An 18365-nucleotide genomic window follows, 5' to 3' on the forward strand; every position below is an offset into this window, starting at 1 on the left:
ATATGCTATATCTATAATATATCTCTTTATTGGGTTCGTCTCTGTACACAGACGGTGTCCTGCGCTAGCTGTCTGTTTTTTTCAGTCAGCTTTTCATGCCACAGAGACACACTGCCAGTGTTAAGGGCTTTTAGCTGCACTGTGCTGTTAAATTGACAGGAGCCTTTTCTACCGGGATTTATTTATTTTGCCGTTGCTGTCTGCTTTAGGGTCACTGCCGATAAAGTCTACTAGATTTTTCTAGTTAGCAGGTGATTTGCAGCCCCTTAAGTACTGATGTCAGTACTCGGGCACTCCTACAGTACCAGCGTGCGTACCAGTGACTGCTCGGTACCAGAGCTTGTACCAGTGACCTGGTTGGTACCAAAGTAGGTACCAGTCACCTTTTATTGGTACCAAGGTCGGTACCAGCCATCTTGTTTATACCAGAATCGGTACCAGTGACCTGGTTCAATGCAGTTTGGCACCAAGACTGTTACCAGTGCTCCATTCTTGTGCACTCTGTGTACACATCAGTTCAGCACCAGTCAGTGTTGCTGTCTGTTTTTTTTGTGCGCAGGCATTGCATGGCTGAACTGTTTATTCAATCTTTCACCATGCCTGGGTTTCACCCTTGTGCTGCTTGCAAGAGAAACATTCCAGCAGAGGATAAGCATGACAGGTGCATCCACTGCCTGGGAAGGGAGCATGCCGAGGGAGCAGTTAAAGACCGCAGCTGTTGCTTGTTTTTCTAAGAGGACATTAGAAAGGAGGCTGGTCTGTTCTAGGGACCGTTCTGCAACTGACACTAGCACAGCATCTAGACTTCATCCCCTGCAGTGTGGTCAAGAGGGTCCCTCCCTGTTATACCGGGTAGATCCTCCTCTTCATCTTCTCCTCTTTGTCCTCTGGCTCAGAGTTCCCCCTTTCCTCCACCCAGGAAGAGGGCACAGAAGCCGCCATAGCAGGCATTCTGGCAATACGAACCAGGTTGTGGGGCAGATGGAAAAGCTTGTTGAAGCTATGAACCAGCAGCAGTCCCTTTTGACAGAGCTTCTGTAAGGCACCCTGTTGTCTGAGTCCCCACGGTTCAGGTACCATTGCCTGACCCAGAACCAGCGCAGGAGGAACACCCTGACGTATCCCATTTGGTAATGGTTACATTTGAATTTCAGGGAACCAGGGTTATGATAATAACCAAACGTATTGGTTTGCTCAAAGGTAGCAAGCACTGTGTGAAGTAAGGTTGTGAACGTTAAAATGCTGCCAAAATGGCTGAAGTACAGTGGCTCTCAAAAGTATTCACCCCCCTTGGACTCTTCCACATTTTATTGTGTTACAACATGGAATCAAAATGGATTTAATTAGGAGTTTTTGCCACTGATCAACACAAAAAAGTCAATAATGTCAAAGTGAAAAATAAAATCAACAGATTGTTCTAAATTAATTACAAATATTAAACAAAAAATAATTGATTGCATAAGTATTCATGGGGCAGCAGTGTGGAGTAGTGGTTAGGGCTCTGGACTCTTGACCGGAGGGTTGTGGGTTCAATCCCCAGTGGGGGACACTGCTGTTGTACCCTTGAGCAAGGTACTTTACCTAGATTGCTCCAGTAAAAACCCAACTGTATAAATGGGTAATTGTATGTAAAATAATGTGATATCTGTATAATGTGAAATAATGTGATATCTTGTAACAATTGTAAGTCGCCCTGGATAAGGGCGTCTGCTAAGAAATAATAATAATAATAATAAGTATTCACCCCCCTTTGCTATGACACACCTAAATAAGCTCTGGTGCAACCAATTGTCTTTAGAAGTCACATACTTAGTTGAATGGAGTCCACCTGTGTGCAATTAAGGTGTTTCACATGATTTCAGGTTAAATACACCTGTCTGGGAGGTCCCACAGTTGGTTAGTACATTTCCTAACAAAAACTACATCATGAAGACGAAGGAACATTCAAAGCAAATCCGGAATAAGGTTCTTCAAAAAGCACCAATCAGGGGTAGGATATAAGAACATTTCCAAGGCATTGAATATCCCCCAGAGCACAGTAAAGTCCATTATTAAGAAATTGAGAGAATATGGCACAACTGTGAATCTGGCTAGAACAGGCTGCCCTCAACAACTGAGTATCTGGGCGAGAAGGGCATTAGACAGGGAGGCCACCAAGAGGCCTATGGCAGCTCTAAAGGAGTTACAGTCTTCCACAGCTGAGCTGGGAGACACTGCATACGGCAACAATAGTCTGGGTGCTTCACAAAACTTGCCTTTATGGGAGAGTGGCAAAAAGAAAGCCATTGTTGAAAAAAAAAAACTCACATCAAATCTCAGCTAAATTTGCCAGAAGGCATGTGGGAGACTGAGACCAAGTGGAAGAAAATTCTATGGTCTGATGAGACCAAAATAGAGCTTTTTGGCCTCAATGGTAAGCGCTATGTTTGGCGCAAGCCTAACACCGCACATCATCCTGAGAACACCATCCCTACCGTGAAGCATGGTGGTGGCAGCATCATGCTATGGGGATGCTTCTCTGCGTCAGGGCTTGAAAAGGTCATGAAGATAGAGGGCAAAATGGATGCAGCAAAGTACAGAGAAATCCTGGAGGAAAACCTGCTGAAGTCTGCAAGAGACCTGGGACTTGGGAGAAGATTCATCTTCCAGCAGGACAATGACCCCAAACATACAGCAAAAGCCACACGAGTGGCTTAAAAACAAAAAAGTCAATGTCCTGGAGTGGCCCAGTCAAAGCCCGGACCTCAATCCAATTGAGAATATGTGGAAAGAGTTGAAAATTGCTGTTCACCAAAGGTCCCCATCCAACTTGATGGAGATGGAGCAACTTTGCAAAGAAGAATGGGCAAAAATGGCAGTGTCCAGATGTGCAAAGCTGGTAAAGACTTATCCAAATAAACTCATGGCTGTAATTGCTACCAAAGGTGCCTCTACCAAATATTGACTCAAGGGGGTGAATACTTATGCAATCAATTATTTTCTGTTTTGTATTTGTAATTAATTTAGAACAATTTGTAGATTTTATTTTTCACTTTGACTTTATGGACTTTTTTGTGTTGATCAGTGGCAAAAACTCCTAATTAAATCAATTTTGATTCCATGTTGTAACACAATAAAATGTGGAAAAGTCCAAGGGGGTGAATACTTTTGAGAGCCACTGTACATGTTCTATATAATCAATTTTAATGCATTGTAAATTTAAAAAGTGAAATTCATCAAAACAATAAAGATTACCTTCATTATAACGTATAAACAAAGTTTAAAAATGATTTATATCCTTCATTCTTTGGCACATCAATGTTGGTGTAAACAGAAACGTCAAGGCAGCAACAACAAAAAGAACATACTACAGCTGTAAATGTGTGTAAAGCACAAGATACAGCTACCCAAGAACAAGACAATGTACAAACAGTAAATGCAGCCTTATTTACAGACTCCTTTGTTGAAACCCCACTAATGTCATTTCTGTTATCTGGAGTTACCCCACTGTAAACTCTGTTGCACAATCATTGACTAAATCTCCATGAACAGATCTGTATGTAAAATGTAAGCTATCTGGATCCAGCAGCACTGTTTGGATCAATTGAATGACACCATGTCTGTACCAGGGGACACTGCTAAAATGTGTAAACTACACTAAAGGATTCCTGACTTCTGAGCACTGGTCAAATTGAGTTTCCAATCAAACTGGCGCTTAATTCTATGACCCTAATCACCCTAATTCTATGACCCTAAACAAGGCAGCCATCACGACCCAAGCTGGGATCTAGAGCAGGGCTTTCAAAACGGTTGATCACAGGAATCAAAACTGAACTTCTCCTTGGTCTCTGGGTTTCAACTAGAGGCACTTCATTTGAGATTAGTACGTTCCCTGGGCCGAATCCCTTCCTATTGTCTCTTTTGGTAACTTCATACCATTCCTGACAGTCTGGCCCCTAAGTGTTCCCCTCCCCTTTTTTAATCTTATCTGCCCTTTTCTTTCTTATAGCTATTCACCTGCATGTGACAGTCGTCTCCCTTTCATCGCCTGAGCTTTCCTTTGATACAGTATTGCCAGCCTTGCCAGGATGGCGTTTGTTTCTTCCTGTGGTTCCCGTCTCACTTCTATAGTGTCCTCCTCAAATTCCCTTTGTCTTGGTCTGCAGGGAATCATTCAAACTTGAAGGGTTTTCATTACAGTCAAAAGATTCTACTGTAGATTTATCTGAACCTTTTAGCCTCTTGTGACTGTGTACTGTATACAGTCAGCACTCGCATATCCAACCCTATAAAATTTTCACTTCAGTGACAAAAAAGATACAATGTCAAAAATACATAGCTGAAAGGATTGTTTTAAAATAAGTAGGCTTCCATTTAGATGTACTTTGTTTGTACAATACTATATATTCAACAGAAGAAGTATTTGAATTCAGAACGATATGATTCTGGAAATATCACTTGCCAAAAGAGACGACACGTGGACTGTAATACAAAAGCAACTAAAGAAAAAAATACATCACAGTATCTAAAACTGTTTAACGATGAACTGTTTTACATTACAGCAGCTGATCTCGTTTGCTTTGTTTTTGCTGCATTTTCATCGGGTGAAACTAACTGCACAATAAAGACAGACTGATTTGGCATGCAAGAAAAAAAAATGTGGGCTGTGACGGATAATCAAATAAACTGTAACACTGAAGAAATGGGCTTTGTTATCAGAAAACTGGTGACGGAGTCGGAAATCGCGTGTGATGAGTAAGTGCATTAATTTGTTACATATATAATGGGAATTGAATTGTTTCTTAATACAAGGATGGTAAAACGCGACTGCTGTGTATCTGAGTGTTGTATATCCGAGTGCTGACTGTAATACACATCGCTTTCCATTGGCTTTTACTGTTTTCTGAAAGGTAAGAGTTGATAGCGTTGGATCTCGATTATCAGTAGTTCAAAAGAGAATGAAATCCAATGAACATCTTGAGGTGGAGTCAAGCTGAACATGCTGTACATTGTCCCATGCCATTTCCCTGTTCAGTGGTGCTGTCAAATCAATGAGCCCTACCATTGAAACACATTTCAAGTTCCAGACCTCCAGTGGATGTAATAGGACATAAAAGAGCAGACCTGAGCTTACTGTGTAATACACAAACTTACAAATCTGACAAACTGAGATAACAGCTACTTGATATATTCATGTATGGTATGCACTTCCCTCAGCTCTCACAAGAGGGCACCATCAAGACTCCAGTACAAGGTGAGTGTCAGCTTGTGAGCTTTCAAATATCCAGCCTGTTGTTGCTTTACTAAACCCACCTTCATTTGCTATGCTTTGTTTTCTCCTTTAACAAGAACACAATTTCACTGCTTCACTGTCTGAAGTTCTAGAGTCGTTTTTCTATAGCCTTTATTGTTCTAAGTGGGCAGAGTCACTCCCATGGCAGTAGATATGTTCACAGTCTCAATGATTGAATCGCCGGTTAATGTATCCATGATAGTCCCCTCTAACAGGCTCCCTCTGGTGGCTGATTTACAGTAGCACTTGCAGTTTCCAACCAGCCCTGCCTACATAATGCAAATGTGAAAGCTACAGAAAACAGCTCCCCTGATGGTTTCCCCTGATGTATTTACATGGTTATTTGTCAGTTTCCCATGTGTCTCCAATGCATTTACTGTGTTTTTATTAAGATGATGTTGCTAGTCTACCACCTACATTGTATAACCCCCACCCTTGATTTATTATTATAAAGTTCCACAAGGGTTTGTGCAGCAAGGCTATGAAAATCAAACATCAACAGCACCACATCATTTGAAGTACTACTTTATATTAGGGTTGTTATGAGTTCTATGCAATATCAAAACATACTATTAATTCTGCTATTAAATGTTACAGGTTATGAGTAGAAATAATAACACTGATTGGCAATGCAGTTTTGACATTTTCTATAACTTGATTTAAGAATATGAAACTATATAGTATTGCATAACTCATATATAGAATTCAAATTACATATAAGAAATCAATCACTGTGATCTGCCAAGTCCAGAACATTTTATCCTGTGCACAGATCTAATGTATAGAGCATGATTCCAAAAACAACACTTTTTTATGTTTAGCTATGGTCCCTGAGCACAGTCTTCATAGTTGTTATTTATAATAAGTTAACATGTTGTGTGTAGTGTCTCTTAATAAGAGACATCTTTTTGCACAGCTCAGCTTCGCTTTGCAGTCCTTTCACCCAGACTTTATGAGGTGACACCCTACAAAGAGCATATTAATTTACAGACTCTTAATCTCTACTGAGCCCTAGTCATTTGAACCATGCTTCACAATCAAATGCATTCTGCCTGCAGCTGTAGAAACCCTTATAAAAGCATAGCAAAGTATAATAAATCATAGTGAAAGCGTGGTAAAGCACTGAGCTATGGCAAAAACATATTAAAACAAAACATGCAAAGCACTGGGAAACTGAAAAAATTGACGCTATAAACTTTTATAAGGGAACCAAACTCAACCGCCCCTGCTGTCTCCCGGGCGATAGACAACCTTTATGGGGAGCATGATGCGGAGAAGCTGGGCAACAAGTGCGGTCCTGCGTCCAAACAGGGAAAAAGGGCGTCGCCCCCGGCTGTGACCACAACAACGGTCATGAATCCACAAGATGCTATCTTAGCGTCTCAGGAGGTCAGCCCTGTTACAAAAACAGGCAATCTCCGTCGTACTCCAGGTACTTTCTGGTGCTGAAACGGGATGGTGGCCTCAACCTCAGACAGCTCAACCTGTTCTTGAGGCGACGGAAATTCTAGATGCTGACAATGCAACTGCTGCTGCAGACAGTGAGGCCAATTAACACATCTCCATAAGACCCGCCTCATGAAGTACTTGCGGGTCACTTTTCAGGGAACCTCGTACGAGTGCCGTGTCCTGCCATCTGGCCTCTCCCTAGCGCCTTGCACGTTTTCCAAGTGCATGGACACTATATTGGCCCCTCTGAGACTCAAAGGCATCAGAGCTCAATTATCTGCATGACTGGCTATTATATATGTCACCCACACAGGCAGCGTTACACACGGAGCTGGTCACTGGTTACCTGCAACGTTTGGAGCTCTCAGTGAACCTCTTCTAAAGCCGGTTGACACCTTCCCAGACAGCTATCTATCTGGGGATGTATTTTGACTCCAGGTCCATAATCGCCACTCTGTCGGACAACCAGAGGCTAACTACCTGCTTGGAGCTGTTCCAGCCCAACGTGGCACTGAAGGTTGTCACCTTCCAAAAGCTTCTGGGCCTGATGGCAGCAGCTTCCCAAATCCTTCCCCATGCGCCCTCTCCAGGCCTAGTTGAATCTGTTGATGCAGTGTTATTTATTTATTTTTTTAATACAGATGACACTAGCACATGATCTTATATGTATCTGCTTTTTTCTTTCATGCTTCCACAGTACAAAATAAAAACTACAACTGCAAAAGTGAAAAAGGAACTGATTACCAAGTTTAATAAAACTCTTAAGATGTTATTTTTTTAATTACGGATGTGTTGATACAGTACTGGATGCATTATAGCTGTTAAATAAATAAAAAAAGTATGTGAAATCTTTCTTGCTGTGTTAGGTTTTAACAGTGTGATTATATACATGTTAAGAGTAGTTACGTGTACCACCACCATCCCGGGAATGGACGCTCTGCCCTGTATGGAATACGACGGAGCAGCTGAGACACGGTTTAGGAGCCCGCCCACAAAATCCAACTGGCTCGCACTGTTCAGGGCCCCAGTGGTGTTGTTGCTGCTCGCTGTGTTTTAGGAGACGGAGCAGTCTGTGTACACGCTGCTATAGGCTATAGCACAGCTCGGTAGTTAATTTAACAGTCAGGGAAGCTGATTAGTTTAGTAAGAGATTGGAAGCGTTTGCAAACATTTTAATATCGTAGCTTGCTCTTGCAATACACCCCGTGTTTCTTTGTTTGTTCTATCTATCGTAACACAGGGTTTTTTATACAATATATGTCAGAAATAAGTCAGTTTTTTGTAAAAAAAAAAAAAAAAGATATATATATATATATTTCTGTGTGTGAAAATCTCTGAGTAACCAGCATGTCTGCAAACTGCCAGCAAAGGAAGAGCTGCCCTATTCCGACCCGAGTTGTTCATGTGAAAGACTGGACCCAGCTCCCGGACCGGTACAGCTCAACGCCGGGAGGAACCCTGTTCTCCACCACGCCAGGAGGTAGGAAGAGACATCCTGTGCAGACCGTGCAAGTAAACACGTATCCCTTCAAATTGTTATCTAATGGCGGGGATTCGTAGAAAGTTTGCAACAAGTACAGTAACCTAAAACCACGTGATAGCTTGTACACGTGCTTATGTTCTGATAATACCGCATGAGCAAAATTATTAAAGTATAGTACTATTACTTTAATGGTGGTGCATTTAGTATCTGCGCGTCTATGCGCATTCTTAGAGAAAAGACTCGAAACATTTTAAACGTTAATAAATACATGCTGTTTAGGAGTTATAATAACTCCTGGAGATTAAAGTCGGTGCTTGAATTCATATATACACGACAGAAAATGTACTGGTATTTCCATCACTGAATATGGTCATTTGGTCTTCAGATCCTGCTCGTGAAGTTAAAGTTTAGTGTTTGCAGTTTTGCACACGGTTAGTTTCTGTTGGCTGTTTTTTGCTCGGTGCGCCTGTGTTGAGGTGTTGCATTCTTCTCTATCACGTGGACGTTTTGCCTTCAGTGAAAGCCAATTAATGTCGGATTATGCAACACAGTTGTACTGGTTTTGTTTTGAAAAGGACGAAAAAAGTTTACCTCGTTTTTACCTACAACTATTTTCTTAATATGTTTGAGTTCAAATTAGTTTGGGTTACCTTTTATATAAACAGTAAAATGTGTTTTTATCAATGTTCTAACATGCATAACTTTAGTGTAACCTTGTAAACATTAGTTGATTTAATCTTCAGTTAACCAACCACAAGTGTGTTGAAATGCCCATTTAGAAAATATGACAAGTGCACAACCTGGTGGTTAGAATGGGAACTGCAACTTATTTTTTTTAGTTGATTTAGTACTGTATCTCCCACAAAAATACTGTTTTTTACACTGTCGAATCATGTACTATAAATAGGGCCTCTGATTTTCGGTTTAAAACACCCCGGATACAAAAAAATGAAGTTGGTGTGTATCCAGTAAACACGGGAAAAAACACTGGAAATTCATGTTGACTTGATGCCTTCCTCATGAAAAAAAAAAAAAATCACATACTGTACCAAAAAAAAAAAAACTTTGCCAGTGCAGTTGGGCAATGCCCTTCCTTTCTGACTTGTATCTATCAAGATTAGTTCTGAATACTTTAAACCCACCCCAACTACTGAGTGGCAGCAAATTCCTGCATTTCTATTGGAGGAATGTAACACAAGATTACATGATTTAAATGAGATTACAATTAGAAACAGAAAATTGTTCTTGCTCGTGAGATTTAAAGATATATTACAGTTCGATAGGGAATGTTTACAAGCTCGTGGAGTTTAGAATTGCAAATTGTGGCGAAATGTAAAAAAATGTCTTGACACAAAAACCCCAGAAGAATGTGCCCGTGACCATAAGGATTTTGTTGTGGAAGACAGCAAAGGAAAGAAGATAGAACTGAAGTGTGCAAGTACTGTCGAGTTACTACTAAACATATTTTGACAAAAAAAAAAAAACGCACAAGAATTTTGGAAAGTAACTGAAAACAATAACTGCATACAGTATAAAAAGCAAAAAAAAAAAAAAAAATACATAACTCAAATAGCTAAAAAATAAGCACCGAAAAATTAAATTAATAAAAACCAAAAAAACAGAAGCCCTAACTATAAACAAAGGACTTATTACTTTTTATAAGTGGAGATTCAAGGAGAGAACAAAAAAGTTAGCCTGAGCCCGTTTAATTGAGGTTTATTCTCTGAAATATTTTCAATATCGATTCACATTTGTCATTTTTGAGTTCTAATCCACCCTTTCCATTCTTTGCATTCTTCACATATTGCCAGTTGCTGGTTGGCGTTGCTTTATTTTTAGCGCAAGTGCCCAGAAATTTCAATTCCATTTTCATGCAGTCCACAAAAGCCAGCAAGTAGCAGCAGGAAGCCACCCGACCCGACCCGATCCTGCAGTAGCAGGTCTGTACTGTGAACAGACTGGAGGGAGGGAGCAGGTCTGTACTGTGAACAGACTGGAGGGAGGGAGGGAGGGAGCAGGTCTGTACTGTGAACAGACTGGAGGGAGGGAGGGAGCAGGTCTGTACTGTGAACAGACTGGAGGGAGGGAGGGAGCAGGTCTGTACTGTGAACAGACTGGAGGGAGGGAGCAGGTCTGTACTGTGAACAGACTGGAGGGAGGGAGGGAACAGGTCTGTACTGTGAACAGACTGGAGGGAGGGAGGGAGCAGGTCTGTACTGTGAACAGACTGGAGGGAGGGAGGGAGCAGGTCTGTACTGTGAACAGACTGGAGGGAGGGAGGGAACAGGTCTGTACTGTGAACAGACTGGAGGGAGGGAGCAGGTCTGTACTGTGAACAGACTGGAGGGAGGGAGGGAGCAGGTCTGTACTGTGAACAGACTGGAGGGAGGGAGGGAGCAGGTCTGTACTGTGAACAGACGGGAGGGAGGGAGGGAGGGAGGGAGCAGGTCTGTACTGTGAACAGGCTGGAGGGAGGGAGCACGGTTCTCCTGCCTCGCTGTAATAGCTGTACACTGGGCTGTATTCACAGTAAACATTGGAGAATCTTAATACCATTCAAATAAGGCACATGTAATGAAAATCAAACTTCTAACCTTGCATGTGAGATTCTTCAGTGTATTTTTGTCTATGAAATATGTAAAATGCCATCCACCCCGTTCAGCTGACCCGACCATCTTGTTTCTGTCGTTCTCGGGAGTATCTGATATGGGTGAGGTCACAGGGGCTACTTCACTAGAAAGTAATGAACCTCACCTCTGTGGGGCTGGATTTCAATCCCTCACAGGTTACACGTGAAATTAGTTTGGAGGGCTCAACTTAGCCCCCTGTGGATGCTGGTTCACATCAAAATATTTAAAAAAATAAATAACATACACAGTTCTTTTATTGCTGACTGTAGTGCAGGCAAGTTCCGTGCGAGTTTCCTTGTGCAGCATTGCAAGCGACCTGACCTGAACACACTGCTGCTCGCTCTTGATTGTGTGCAGGACCTAGAGGACACCCATCACGCCCCTCCTAGCCCGAGTCCAGTGAGTGTGGTTTGCTGTAACTGCACACACAGGCTGGCCCTGGCTTGGAGCCATTGGGAGTGGAACAGACTGGAGGCTCTTGTTTCATGTTTCAGGCCCCGTTCAGCCACACCTGCTGCCAGCCGTCGTGGGATACATGCCGTCCCTGCCAAGTGAGACCGTTTCACAGAACATCTGGAATTCTGTGAACAACATTGGCACGCATGGAGTTTAACACTCTTCTATAGAGTGTAGATGTTACAGTAAAAGTCGGAATATTTGCAAATCTTTAGATTTACTGGTAAATGTCCGAAATAAACTTGATAACACTTTACTTTAGACATTTACCAGTAAATCTCAAGAATAATCAAGTGCCTTTGACTAATGACCGAATGACTTTCTAATCGCTTTCGTGCATTGTGAGGCTTCAAGAGTCCTGTGTAACTCCAAGTGCCACAAGTCATGCTGCAATAAGTATATATCTATTCAGTGCCTGTCTTTGTGGCATTTTTTGTCATAACTGAAGTGTGATTTTCTGTTAAAAAAACAAAACAGAACTGCATCACAATATTGTTCAGTGCCACGTTGAACTAGTTTAAATTGCTCAGTTGTGCATCACTGTAAGATCATTAATGATTGTTTTGTTAATGGGAAATGTGTATGCAGAAATAAATATATTGTTCGACATTGATTATTTTGTTAATTGACAATTTATATGCAGGAATAAATAAATTCTTCGATGACACACTTGTATTTACAAATAAGCTTTAGTAAATCCTAAGATTAACCGATAAATGTCTGCAGAGCAATCCATACTTAGCTGACATTTACTGGCAAAACTTCAGATTGAGCGGATTCTGACATTTATCATAACATATATATGTTTCAGTAATGTGATCAACAGCTTTGATCACCTGTATGAAGATAACCCTTTAACCACCAGTTTGTTTTGATCCTGTAAAGATAGTTTCCTGTGCTATGCTCACATGTTGATTTATCTAAGCTTGGCAGCAGCTCAAGGAAGTGAAACTTTAAATGTCAACCGAATAAAATGTTTGTATTCATAACGGATACTTCAGCATTCAAAGTATTTTTTTATGGAGTACTTATATTTTCTGCACCTCAAAAAAAGAGATGTGCCTGTTCATGCAGCAATACACAGAACGAACACTGAACCACAGCAGTGAGTGCCATTGTACCTGTGTGTGTCTGCCAGCACATTCCCTTCCTTTGTTCTGACGGCAGGACACAGTTGCACAACATGTTGTTCTGTGCAGGCCCTGTACTGTATAACATGTGAGGAGGTGCCAGTGGTACAGTAAAAATGCAGACGCGTGCCTTTGCATCGAATGTCTCTTGTAATTGGATTCTGCTTCCACATTCACGCAATGTTTACGAATGCAGGGAATGGTAAACACATTCCACTGTGAAAGAAGACCGCTTACACTGTGCTATGGGGAGGTATACCAGCCTGATGCAATATCTTGTGGCTGAACCTGGTCAACAACACCTGGGGTGCCTGACTTCAAATTACATTTTTATGTGATGCTGATAAAGATATCCAGTTAACAGTTCCTGGTTATTAATGGATTTGATCTGGCAGCATTGCTTCCATTACACAGGAAGTTTCTGCGTTGGCCCGTATTTCGTATTTGTGCTTGAGTGTGTTTCAGTAGCTTTGTCTTTTTGAATTCATCAGCTATTCACAATGATGTCTCATCAGCTAGCTATTCTAGCAGGGTCAGTGAGCTGCCTGCACATTTATTCTGTTGTGTTTTTGAGTTTACTTTATGTATGTGAAGGGAACATTTGAGTTCCTGTTGCAAAACTATGTCCAGTACTGTACAACATGTGGATGCAGACAAGTGTCTTGGACAAGATACTTCTGAGAATTAACCAGCCCAGTAGCTTTCAAATTTTTGTAACACTAACAGTATTTTACTTTTAACAAAAAAGTTGATAAACCTGTCCCAATCTACCGAGCCCAAGTGATATCCAGTAGTCCTCATTAAAGTACATTTGTGATAAGTGATTGTGTGTGTTATCTTCCCTGAACAGAACCTGTTCCTAGAATCATTCTGAATGTACGTATTCTCACTAGTTCTACTTGGGAGTGTTTTTCACCTCCCTCTGTTGTTCTTCAGGGACCAGGATCATTTACGAGCGCAAGTTCCTCCTGGAGTGCCGGAACTCTCCGCTCGCTCGGACTCCCCCCTGCTGCCTGCCGCAGATCCCGGGGGTGACTGTGCCACAGCACCCGCCCCTGTCCAAACTGGAGGAGCTGAAAGAGGAGGAGCCCGACAAGGACCTGCCAGGTCAGACACAGACGGGGTGTGAGGGGGCAGGGTGCAGGTCACCCACAGACGGGGTGTGAGGGGGCAGGGTGCAGGTCACACACAGACGGGATGTGAGGGGGCAGGTTGCAGGTCACGCACAGGCGGGGTGTGAGTGGGCAGGGTGCAGGTCAGACACAGGCGGGGTGTGAGGGGGCAGGGTGCAGGTCAGACACAGGCGCGGTGTGAGGGGGCAGGGTGCAGGTCACCCACAGGCTGGATGTGAGGGGGCAGGTCAGACACAGGCGGGGTGTGAGGGGGCAGGGTGCAGGTCAGACACAGGCGGGGTGTGAGGGGGCAGGGTGCAGGTCAGACACAGGCGGGGTGTAGGGGGCAGGGTGCAGGTCAGACACAGGCGGGGTGTGAGGGGGCAGGGTGCAGGTCAGACACAGGCGGGGTGTGAGGGGGCAGGGGGCAGGTCAGACACAGGCGGGGTGTGAGGGGGCAGGGTGCAGGTCACCCACAGGCTGGATGTGAGGGGGCAGGGGGCAGGTCAGACACAGGTTGGGTGTGAGGGGGCAGGGGGCATGTCAGACACAGGTTGGGTGTGAGGGGGCAGGGTGCAGGTCACCCACAGGCTGGATGTGAGGGGGCAGGGGGCAGGTCAGACCCAGGCTGGGTGTGAGGGGGCAGGGTGCAGGTCACACACAGGTGGGGTGTGAGGGGGCAAGTCGGACACAGTCAGGGCGGGTGTGAGGTGGTTGGGGAAGGCAGGGTAGACACAGGCTGGGTGTGAGGGGGCAGGGGGCAGGGTGCAGGTCACCCACAGGTGGGGTGTGAGGGGGCAGGGTGCAGGTCAGACACAGGCGGGGTGTGGGGGCAAGTCGGACACAGTTGGGGTGGGTGTGAGGTGGTTGGGGAAAGCTGCAGGTCAGACAGAGAAAATCTGTGCATGCTTCACTTCTGTTCAAAACTGGGTAGCATAAAAATGTACAGATTTGATAATAGCATCCATAACTGTTAGTCAATAGTGTTACGTTTTTACAACATTTTGGCTTGAAGTCTCTCAATGTGTTCAATAAAGACGCTGTGGAATGCCTGCTGGTTAAAACGTTTTGTCATTTGAATTGATTTCTAGATGTGATAACAGCCACTTGATTGGCAGGTGCTTTCAATCCAAGACTGCACACAGCCTCCTTCACTGTACATTTCCACCGCAGACTCCCTGAAGGGACTGGCAGTCCTTGTCATGTGTTGAGACAGTGGAAGCCTTGTCTGTATGCTTGGGAGGATTTTCAGAGCGACTTGCGAGATTTGCAGTGCAGGGCCAGCTGAGAGACAGACTCCACTGTAGCTCCTACATTAGCCAGCATCGAGGAGTCAATGTGGCAGGTGTAGGGATGCAGTTTATAACCCCCGTCTGCTCTCTGAACTTGGGCATACTGTACAGGGCCACATAAAGGTGTCCTTTAGAGAGCCGCACAGACCCGGCATGTTCTGCTTCTTCCCTGTGAACAGGACCAGGTTTGTGGAGCTGCTCGTTGAGGTGTTCGCTGGAACAAGAGGAACACGCTCCACAACGGGAAGGTGGAGCACTTCAGCAAATCACCTTGGTTCAGGTCTCTCAGTCTGTGACAGAGTTCAGCAATATAGTATATGTGCCATTTGTAACTATAATGAGACTTTTCAAGGCGTTTGCCGTTGAATTTATTACGTTTCTTTTAGTATGTCTAAGACTACGCCTGGTGATCTGTTGGATCCAGAATCTGCAGAAAAAAAAACAAAATAAAAGCGAGGAGTTTTGTGTGCTGGCTCTTTGCAGCAGTGTGTTGACAGAAGACCTGCAAATGCTGGCAGCTTTACAGCGCTCTGAACTTCTGACCCTGTAATGAAACTCCATGCAAGCTTTATGTGAACTCCCTGCTGGGTGGAGTGCTAGATATTCTGCAGGACTGTCTCTGAAGCACTGAACTTTGACTGCTCTTTGTGTAAATAAGTTGTGTAATTTCTGTGTGCCTCCCTTCCTCCCTCCCTCCCTGCTGCTCCCAGTCACATGCTGTGGAAGGCCTCAGCCTGGGGGTCTGCTCTCAGTTGTTTATCAGAGCCCGATTTGCTCAGAGGAAGGAGGGGCCAGAGCTTTCAACATGTGACTTTCAGGTTGTTTTCCCCCGGTAAACATCATTCAGCTATTTCAAACGCCCCCCCCTGCACAATAAGCAGTGCCATGCGAGTGGTGTCTGTTCAGCTCAAACAGATAACTCCACTGCCATATTTGTGCCTTCCAGACCCTCCTAATGGTGGATGGGCTTTGTGTCCAGCCCCACAGCAGCCCTTGTGTGCAGTGCTTTTTTATATAAAGTTTTTAATTAGTAGGAAAAAGAGTGCACAGTTTGAGCAAGTGAAGAAACTCTGTGAATCTGTTTGAGAGGAACCCTGATTTGGGCAATGCTTGCTTTTGGCTTGAGTTCAGGAAAACATTAAGCCACGGACATACAGCGTTTGTTTCCAGGCTGCAGAGCAGAAGCAGCACTTGTATCCCCGCCCTGGGCCTTGGCCCTCTGTCTGGCCTCTCCGAGCTGTTCCCAATCTAGATTGAAGCCTTGGTCTGCTTGGGCACAGAGCGCTTCAGACTTCATGAAAAAGCTGCTTAATGTGCAGCCGCTCCCCAGTATCCCTGACAGACAGATAGCAATGGGGGCCACGTGCAGCTGCCATAGGCTGTCCAGTCCTGTTTCACATGCCTTCTGTGTACAGCACCTTCCTGAAAATAGATAGATCCCAAGCGTGTCAGAGAATGTAGGCTGGAGCCAGACTGCTGCATTTTGAAGAGTTAATTTAATCACTGTAAAAGGTAATATGCACAAATCTTACGAAAGGTGTGGACTTCCAATCTAATCTTACTGAGGCGTTCACGCCACTTCTTCACATTTATGAAATGTAGTCACTGAATCAAGAATATCGGTATCCTAAAAAGTAATCAGAACCGTCTGTATTGATCTAAAAGCGCCTGCAAATAATCTTGCAAAATCCCAGCCCTGTCTCCGCTGTGTGTTTCTTGTATTTAAGGATGCTAAGAGGGACAGTGCATCGCTCTGCCTGGGACCCCAGTGGGACTGTGTTTCTTGTATTTAAAGGCGGTGGTATTTAGATCTGCCACTGTTTAAGTAATTAAAATTGAGCCCCTATGTCTTCACCCAACGAAACACTAACTTGGTTTCATTCTTTTTTTTTTTTTTTTTCTAGTGGATGAAAGTGACCAGTTCGAAATGGACATGTGAAGAGCCAGTCAGCCAGCCAGCACGAAGGAAGCATTTCCTCTTGTTTTTAAAGGTTTCTTCTGGTGTCTCAAGCAAACCTTTTTATTTTTGATGCTCCAAGCAGAGCAGGACTGTTCCCGAGGGAGTAACCATGTTGTAGGATATAGCGTCTGGAGCTGGTAGGGAATTTGATTCATTTTCTTTTAACGCAGTCATTTTGTATCATTGTTACTTTAACTTTTTTTTTTTTTAAACAAAATATGTGTTTGATACATTCAAGTTTACAAAAACACACAGCGTTCACGCTAGTCTTTAATTGAAGCGTACTGGCTTTGTAAATCTTTAAAACAATCAAGGGTGGGGATGCTGGTGTTTATAGCTCCTGTTGTGAAGTGAAGCCACTAGAGTTTTGTTTGTGTGCAGTAAGTTGCTGCTGAGAGTCTGGGAGCTTGGTGCTGCCATGCAGCAGTTTAATAAAAGACTGAAACATCTCTTGCCTTTTCATCGCTTCATGATTCCCTGAAGAGTGTGTGCTTCTCTTTCCTGTACAATAGACTATTCCATTGGTTATCTTAGGTATTTCTGTTACTTAAGAAACAAATCACTAGCTTTTTCTCAGCAACTAACATGAAATCAAGGTTTCAGTATACACATGTAAAACTCAGGCTAATGGGAATTTTAGCTGTAGTGACAGGATAGCGTCACCACCCAAGATGTTACCAGACGGAATTAGAGTCTCTACAGAAGCTGCAGTTTAAAGAGCAAAGCACACAATTATTAAACAAAAAGACACCAAGAAAAAGGCACAAGGGCCAAAATAAAAGGTTTACACCAAACACTACAATATTGGCTGGGCGTTCACCTTCATTATAAAGTTCACTACTATATCCACACAGGTCAAAAACAGTCACCTGCCTTCCTCCAACAAACAAAGGATTTCTGGCTCCTTTTATACATGTGTCCACTCCCCAATAAGCACCAATTACCTAAGTGTGGAATGGCCACACCTGTGATTCCCACACACTTTACACAGGCCCACACCTGTATATAGCACTAGCAGATTTTGCATTGTGATTCTACCAGCAAGCTGCAGTTTAACCTTGTAATCTGCTGTGTTGTCTGGACTGGTTTGTAATAAGCTGTAAAGACCCATGCAGACTGGCTCATCAGCAGGGCTTGGGATGCTTCAACAAGTGCATGCAGGTACAGAGGCTCCTTGTAGTCATGTGATCACACAGCCTGGAGGGCTAAAGATGATTGTATAAAATCACAAGTGCATTGGATTATAGTCAGATGCAGTATGTAACGTCTGTAGGAGGCCAGGAGTGAAGGAACCAAGAGGGGTATGCTTGCCATGTAGTGTGATAGACAAGGACCGGGAAACGTCCCCATGCCTTGAATGAGGATCCTAGAAAGACTGAATACACGAATGGACAAAAGGCTTTCACAAGACGATTGGAAATCCATGATCGGAAAAGCAGTATTCAAATATGTAGTTTAAGAGAACTGACCGTGACGAAATGAATCGAATATGTACGTGATTCACTGATTTGCTTTGCTCTGGGGCGAGCTTCAAACATTGCAAATACAATATGCTGTAATACACACCCCTGGGGAGCTGGG

The 18365-nt window shown here is 43.5% G+C and overlaps 1 protein-coding gene across 1 annotated transcript; it reads left to right on the forward strand.

Moving 5' to 3' along the window:
* Positions 1–7653: 7653 nt before the first annotated feature.
* On the forward strand, positions 7654–17233 carry LOC117413277 (eukaryotic translation initiation factor 4E-binding protein 3-like). The gene is made up of 3 exons (XM_058996694.1): positions 7654–8201; positions 13357–13527; positions 16729–17233. The coding sequence occupies exons 1-3, from the start codon at positions 8069–8071 to the stop codon at positions 16761–16763; spliced, it is 339 nt and encodes a 112-aa protein (XP_058852677.1). The 5' UTR covers positions 7654–8068; the 3' UTR covers positions 16764–17233.
* Positions 17234–18365: the final 1132 nt, after the last annotated feature.

The sequence above is a fragment of the Acipenser ruthenus genome, chromosome 23, assembly GCF_902713425.1.
Source record: "Acipenser ruthenus chromosome 23, fAciRut3.2 maternal haplotype, whole genome shotgun sequence".
Classification (NCBI taxonomy): domain Eukaryota; kingdom Metazoa; phylum Chordata; class Actinopteri; order Acipenseriformes; family Acipenseridae; genus Acipenser; species Acipenser ruthenus.

What these genes read in the sequence shown, in the direction of transcription:
- LOC117413277 (XM_058996694.1), top strand. Translation starts at nt 8,069, where the DNA reads ATGTCTGCAAACTGCCAGCAAAGGAAGAGCTGCCCTATTCCGACCCGA. An exon ending in GTTCTCCACCACGCCAGGAG is followed by an intron (nt 8,202 to 13,356) that starts GTAGGAAGAGAC and finishes GTTGTTCTTCAG; the next exon opens with GGACCAGGATCATTTACGAG. An exon ending in GCCCGACAAGGACCTGCCAG is followed by an intron (nt 13,528 to 16,728) that starts GTCAGACACAGA and finishes TTTTTTTTCTAG; the next exon opens with TGGATGAAAGTGACCAGTTC.